The following is a 7,733-nucleotide window of genomic DNA, read 5'->3' on the forward strand; positions in this document are numbered from 1 at the left end:
CTGTTGTTGTTATAAGCTTTGTTTTGCTTGTGTTGTTTGTTTATTTTGAGTTTTTTGTTCGTTCCTTTTTTTATGTTATGTTGTTATGCTGTATTATAACACAAATACAATAGATCAACAATCTAAATAAAAGTGTGTGGGGGGCATCAACAGCTCGAGATGAACAACAAATTGACGTCATCAGAAGGCGACTCTCGCACCCAAAAAAGCCATAACATTTTGAGCACATCAGGCGGACAGAGGCAGAACGTGTGATCCAGACAACTGACACCGGAGCTTTCTGCATGTCCGCCGTTACACATCTGTCTCCTCGCCGGTGGATCTGGTCGCGCGCACCGTCGCAGCAGCAGCCGTCCGCCGCGCGCCTCTGTCTGTGCGGGAGCACATTATAGAGACCTGGCGATGATGGCGGACTGTGTTGGTTTTCAAGCACAGATCGCCTCGATTATAGAGATACTGGCTAATTCGGCGGTGGCGGAGATCTGCAAACTAGTGGACGATGGCTACGCGGCGCTGCGCTCCCAGATGGAGCAGGAGAGGGAGAAGAACGAGAAGGAGAACGATGCTCTGAGGCACAAGCTGCGAGACATGGACGTGAAGATGCGGAGCTACGAGAGGAAGATTAGGAGAAGGAGTCAGCGGGAAGAAATGCACGCCGTTCATTTTAGGCCACCCGAAGGTAAAGCCATAGTGTTGGCAGGGGGAAGGGCTGCATCTGGCCGTGCAAAATGACGTGTGAGGGAGACATGACACAGACATGAACTGATGCATTCACCTCTGCTCAATATGAGGCCGTATAACATGATGTTGTGGCTGTCACTGCGTAACTTCCAGCTTGGCTTTCATAATTGAGCAGATACTCCTGTGCAGTGATGTGGTCTTCAGCATCATACAGGCACACCGTCTGTCTATCACATATCATATATAGTGTAGCAGCCAGGCAGTGGAAAGGAAAGGTCATGCTAACAAGAAAGTTTGCTTCCAAGTTGAATTAGACTAACAGCATACACACTTCTGCAGACGTTGTTGCACTTTGGTTGTCCAGGTCTGCATTTAACCAGATTAGCAGCATGCTGGTGTACTACCAGGCCCCACTCACTATGTTGTCATTTGATTTGTTAGCATAAAAGCATAAAACTGAAGCAATGAAATTAGTAAAAATCTGGATATTGACAAGCTAACCCTCTTTAAGACAGGAATGAGACAATATAGCACTAAACCTTTTTTTATATTCATCTAATTAGATGATTAGGAGTAATGATGAACTCATACCTGACTCTATTGCCCCTCTGCTCTATTGAGTGTTTTAGCATCTTTCAGATCAGTGTTTACAGGTAGGGCTGTGATGATAACCATATTACTGCAATATGCAATATATATTACTGCCATCACCAATTTTTTAAAGTAATGTCTATCACAAGTAGTCTGACGTGCTGGCACATATACTGTGTGAGGCATGGTAACACAACGTAGATGAAGAAGGCTATGTGATCGGCTGTAGAATCGATGTCTCGGGTATTCCAGAAACCACGCTGCAAGACCTCACCATCGCCCCATGAGAATAACTGCCTAAGGGACGCCAAAAGTGGTGCCTAAGAAAGCATGGCAAGCAAATCAGCATCTAACCTAGGCTAAGGCTAACCCCGGTTTACCAGCTCTCCCATCAATCTTCCTTGCCAACATTCACTCCATTGACAATAAACTAGACTACCCAAGACTGCTTCTGACCTCCTGGAGAGAAATGAGAATCTATTGTCCTCATCTTCGCTGAGATGTGGCTCATAACAGTATCCCTGACTCCACTATCCAGCTACCGGGCCAACTGCTCTCTGTTTGGACATGATTGTTTAATTTTCCAGTAAGAGGAGGGGTGGGCGCCAAATCGTGGGGATATGTTGCTTTTCACCGTGGTAAGAAAAAATCCATACTGTCACAGCCATATGTCATTTCCAGCAGCAGGCAGCTGTTTTTATCAAACAAGCTCTGGTAAACCTTATGTACACTACCTGCTCTGCATGTTGTTTTCTCAGAATATACTGGAGAGAAAACCTCTAAAAGGAGAGTAAATATTGTATACTAACATGACTCTAAATTAGGGCTGCAGTTAGTGAAAATATGTTGGCTGATTGTTCTGCCCGTAGTTCACACCTCAAAGATAGTCAGTTTGTCTTAGAGGTATCACTTTGATGTGTAAATAAGCAGTTACTTGCTAACATTATTTCCATAAACGCTTTATAAAGTGATAATATGTAAATTGTTGTTTTTACACTTTGTTCTGCTCTCACCAAATGTATAATGTTAAAGGATGGGTTCAACATTTTGAGAAATATGCTAATTTGCTTTTTGACAGAGTTAGATACCACTGTGCGTACAGCTATCCTGGCTCTGGTCAAAGGTATCAAAACTCACCTACAAGCACTTATAAAGCTTAGTAATTAACATATATCTCATTTCTTTAATTGAGTATGCCTCTTTGCTGGTTTATGGGGATTATGTGCGGAACCAGTAACTTCCTGAAGTCTCTAGTTACGAATAGTCATCATCACACTAAACAGACAAGATATGATCAAGTTATGTTGGTGAGCTTTAGAGGTTGTGGTGACTTTGAAGAGATAGATTATACATCATACATGAGGAAGCAGTCTCACTCCACAAGTTCAAAAGGGAGAAAAAGTCTTGAACTTGCTCAGTGTCTGGTACTTTTCTTTTAGGGCCTGATGACCATCAAGCTTTTGTGCCACCTCTTCCTGCCACCTCTGAAGACAAAAGCTTTCATCACATTTCAAAGGTAATGATTAATCAACATAATGCTTTTAAATATGCTGTATTGAGACTTGTGAGTGCTTGACAAAGAGTTAAACTATATCTGGATTATACTGTATGTGTTCAATCATCACACTGAAATAAAAGCAGTGGAGATTTATGGTGCAGTGTTAACTCAAGTAGACCAAACCACTAAATCCATATGAACACACTGTGTGTTTTTATGAAACACAAGGCTATTTTTGGTGCTTGTATTGTGGTGACAGAGGCCATCTTCATCACGAGGAAACACTGGTGAATACTGGCTGCTGCTGCTCTTTGACAAACTGACAGTTGACTCTGAATTTCACTGCTTGTATGTTTTACATGGCCTTACTGCATTTTTCTCAAGCTTTCTTATATGTCAGAGCTGCACTGTCACTGTTGGATTCTTGTGATTGGGACTTGTCTTCTATTGAAGCTCCCCTTATATTTGCTGTAATGATCTCCAGACTGACCGTAGCTGTTACCAACACTGCCATTCTGTCTGACCAATGCAGCTGCTTTGATGAAGATCCTACACTGCCACACAGCTACACAGTTTATTCAGCTTTCTCTTTGCACATAACAAATATTTCTTAACGTGGTGTTGGCACTGTGAGACCACGCTGTACTAGACAAGGTGCAAAATATGGAGTGCTTAGTGCTTCTTTTCCCAGGAAGTTTGTTTTGAAATAGTTATTTGACAATATAAATATGGGGTGTAATGTCATGATTGACAGCTGGGACAGCCACTCTCAACCTCCATCAGGTGGTGGGACAGCTGAGGGTGTAGGTCCCGTTATCCTGCGCAGGCTCTGGCTCTAAATGACAGCTTCAAGAAAGGAGATATTTTGTCTTCAGTTTTGCATATTGATAGGAAGCGGAGAAACGTTTGCCCATATTTATATACAGTCAAGCATGTTCCCATCACTACGGACTCTGCCGCCACCAGTACATGCACATGTTTATGATTTGGGTGGTCTCAATGGCTTTGACATTCCTCTCACCTGCTACTAAACCTAAGAGCCAAATGCTTTTCCGGAACTGAAAAAATATTGACCCAGCCATTATGACTATGGACCTCCAGAGCATTAATGCACAGAACTAGTGGAACAATACTCTTGGCTTGCTGTCCATATTGTCTTCCATGAACATCAAAATACATACTCAGTCCTTTAAAGATGCTTGATCACAGTTCTACTCCAATCTAATTAATAACAATCCTGGTGACCCTAAACATCTTTTTTCCACCATAAATCATCTCCCGAAGCCACGATTATCTTCCTCAATTGAGGTGTATGAATGTGTGTGAATGGGTGAAGGTGATGTGTAGTGTAAAACCGCTTTGAGTGGTTGAAAGATTTGAAAAGCACTATGTAAATTCTGCAACACAACAGTTTCAGTAATAGTTACAGCTGAGGAGCCGCTGTTGGATTGTTTTTCATAATGAAACCCTAACCCTAATCCTAATCCAAAATGTTATTTTCTACCTTTATTTTTTCTGCTTTAATGACATTGCACTGAACTGTGGCTTACATACTGAACCATGAGCTTTCTCTACTCTACTGTTGTGTCATATTAAAGCTGCTTGTCACTCTGTCACAGGAGGAAGAAACTATGGTGTTACCACTGGTGAAACAGGAGAATGTGGAGAGAGATGACTGCAACCTGGACCTCAAGGTAGAAGTCAACATCAGTGCAGAGTGTGGGCTGACGACTGGTGAGTATATCTTTGTAGATCTTTAAATCAGTAAGTTCTGCATAAAAAAATCACAGTCAGTCGATAGTTTTAAGAAGCTGTTCTATGCTCAATTCTTTTTATATTGTTATTTCCTGTTATCTTTCTGATGTACAGGTGGGAGAATAGTCAAGTCAAGTCAAGTTTTATTTATAAAGCACATTTAAAAACAACCTCAGTTGAACCAAAGTGCTGTACAGTTATTAAAAAATTAAAAACAATAAAGGAATAGTAAGAGCTCAATTTAAAAACTAGAATAAAAACAAATAAAAAAGAGTAAAAAAATCAAAAGTAAGAAGCCAAGGATTTTCGCCTAGCTGGGACTGAACGCCAAGGAAAAAATATAAGTTTTCAGCAATGTTTTAAACAGACTGTGCAGCTCTAACCTGGATAGCTCTGGTCAGATTTAACCCAGATTAATCCCAGTAAGATTGATGTTGATTGATGTCACAATCTTCCTGGCAATCCTCATCACCCTCTCTCTCTGGCTTTTTAAAATCCAACTGAGTTGACTTCAACACAGTGATGCAGTAATGTTTTTGACCACATTCACCCTGATCCCTGTGCCTGTGTGTCCTTCTGCAGCCCTGAATCCTAATGAGGAATCTGCCCCCAGTGATATTGGTCTTGACACCAGTGTCACCAACATCATCTCCTCCACCACTCAGCCCTCCTCCCCCACTGACGCCACAGTGGACCTGACCTGCAGGCCTCGAGCAAAACGTAAGGCCACTAAGCCTGTGGGAAACAGTTTGGCAGTGAGCGGTGCCCCTGAGGCAGCACGCAGGGACCTTGGAGGGAACCTAACAGATGGAGGACCGAAGCCAGAGATCCAGACTGATAATGTGACAGAAGATGAACTTCACCCTTCTCAGCTGTCAGCCCCTGTAGCCTCAGATGAGCACAGTCCTGACCGCCTCAACAGCCTGGGCCTGGACCTGGCATGGATGCAGGAGAGGGTCAGTCATCTTGGTGCTGCATATGCTGTAGCACAGCTAGGACTGGGGAACACAGAAACTGGCCACCCTTCAGCTTCCTTCCCCACACAGGCAGGAGCAGACAATTTAGAAGGACCTCCAACCATGCTCTTCCCAGGTGGTGCTCATGAAATGGCAGCTTTCGCTGCCTCCTTTGACATAGCTGCTGCCGCCGCTGCTGCCGCTGCTGCCGTGGCTGCACCACCTCCACCACCTCCTCCACCCCCTCCCCCAACAGCTCCTTCCGCCACCACCACCACCAGCCAGAGGCGGCCTTACAGGAGCAGTGCTGCTGCTAAAGAGCCCGCGGTATGTGCTGTGTGTGGGTGTGTCTTTCCCAGTACAGCCGCCCTGGAGCTGCACCAACGGGTGCACACAGGGGAGAGACCCTACACCTGCCCCCACTGTGGAAAAGGCTTTGCCCAGCCCAACAACCTACGGGTCCACCTCCTCATCCACACTGGGGAGAGGCGTTATCGATGTACACTGTGTGGGAAGAGTTTCATCTCATCCAGTCACCTAAAGAGGCACCGCACAGTCCACACACAGGAGAAGCCCTACAGCTGCTCCCGCTGTGGACAGTCTTTCAGCCAAATGTGTAGCGTTCGCAGACACCGGCAGCAGTCCCAGTGTGGTCTGTAGATTTGGAGAGAGAAATTAATGGCATCTGGAGTCGGATCAAATCCTTCAACTGGGGAATTCATGCATTTTATGTAAACATGAACAAAAGAGAACCAAGGCTGTATCGTGTGATATCATGAAATGTAGAGTTGATATTTGTCCTAGATTCTAGCAGTGATCTGTGAATTCTGTGTTTCTGCCTTTTACCCTTCTCAATTTTTATTTACTCCTTGTCTCAAACTGTGAGAGGATCACTTGAATAGACTGTAAAAGAGTGCCTGAGACCGCGTTGGAAAGAGTGTGTTATCACTTAATCCATCGATTTGTCAAATTCTGTATACACGTATATATACATAAGGTGATCCTGGAGGAGAGGATTATGGTTCATATTGGATCTTTTTGGCTGATGGTGGTACAAGACTGTAATTACTGTGTACTGTCCAGTGACCATCTGATGAAGTAGGATTAACCATATTTTGAACTCTCGAAAGCTCCATAATATATTGATAATCAGAAATATATCACAAATCGACAAGGAGTTAAGCACCCGGTGTCAACATAAATTATATTTGCCTTATCTTACTGTCATTTCTACAACCAGATTCACATTACTTACAGCTTTGGTTGTTTGTTCTAGGACTGCCTGCTCTACAAGATTTCATTTGTCACACAAAGACACAAATATGTCTATTAATGGCACGATTGAATCTTGTAGTGCATGCCTGTACTTCTCACATGTGTACATATTTAAGTATGTCACACTGATTGTCAGTATATTTATAGGCTCCTCATTTTTTAACAAAGGGAAACATGTAATGCGCTGCCCAGGAGATTCACTCCTCGGTCTATTTTTAGAATTGGGAAACTGAATCTCGAATCCTAAATACAATGTTTTACAATGTTTTAATTTGATCTCTCAACTTTCATAGGTTAAACCTATGAGGTTTTTCTCCAAATAAATATCCAAAAACAAAGGACTGTAAAAAAAAAAAAAAACAACAACAAAAAAAGAGTAAATTAAAAAGTATATATCAGAGAGTCTTGTTTGTATATGTTGGTGTTTGGATGTAAATGGCAGCTGCAGGTTGCACAGCTAAAACAACTATTTTGCCTTTTAGTATTCTTTCATGACATTTTCCAGTGTTTAAAAATGTACGGTTATCATTAAACATGTAAAAGGTTTGTTTAGAATGAACTTGTCATTTCTGTCATGTCATCTTGTTTTATGAATTACTGGAGACTCTCTTAATCTACAGAGTATTCTTAAGGGAATGTTATGTTTTCAGCTTTTCACATATCAAAAGACATAGGAGTCTAAGTTATTACTCTTTAAATTGATCAAGTAAAGAAGACATATGTGCGAATGTGTCTGTGGCAGTTCAGACTGTAAGGGCCTGATTCACTCAGATCCCAAATAAAGAGTAATACATAGAATGTGCAGTGCAAACACATTTAGTTAGCGTGCGTGTTGCGGGTGATCTGCTAAGAAGAACGCACAAATGACAAGACAGCTGCAGACAGCACTATTTAAATGAAGGTTGTGTGTCTTAATGGAGAGTTTGGACAAGCAGAAAGCTGCAAGCACAAAATGAAATGTGATCACATGGATTTAG

General features: G+C 42.5%; 1 protein-coding gene across 1 annotated transcript; it reads left to right on the plus strand.

The window, feature by feature from the left end:
• Window positions 1-222: 222 nt before the first annotated feature.
• Window positions 223-7,214, plus strand: LOC128369402 (transcription factor E4F1-like). Its single transcript, XM_053330443.1, has 4 exons — window positions 223-679; window positions 2,712-2,788; window positions 4,390-4,504; window positions 5,108-7,214. The coding sequence occupies exons 1-4, from the start codon at window positions 403-405 to the stop codon at window positions 6,139-6,141; spliced, it is 1,503 nt and encodes a 500-aa protein (XP_053186418.1). The 5' UTR covers window positions 223-402; the 3' UTR covers window positions 6,142-7,214.
• Window positions 7,215-7,733: the final 519 nt, after the last annotated feature.

Source organism: Scomber japonicus, chromosome 2, assembly GCF_027409825.1.
Source record: "Scomber japonicus isolate fScoJap1 chromosome 2, fScoJap1.pri, whole genome shotgun sequence".
In the NCBI taxonomy this organism is placed as follows: Eukaryota; Metazoa; Chordata; class Actinopteri; order Scombriformes; family Scombridae; genus Scomber; species Scomber japonicus.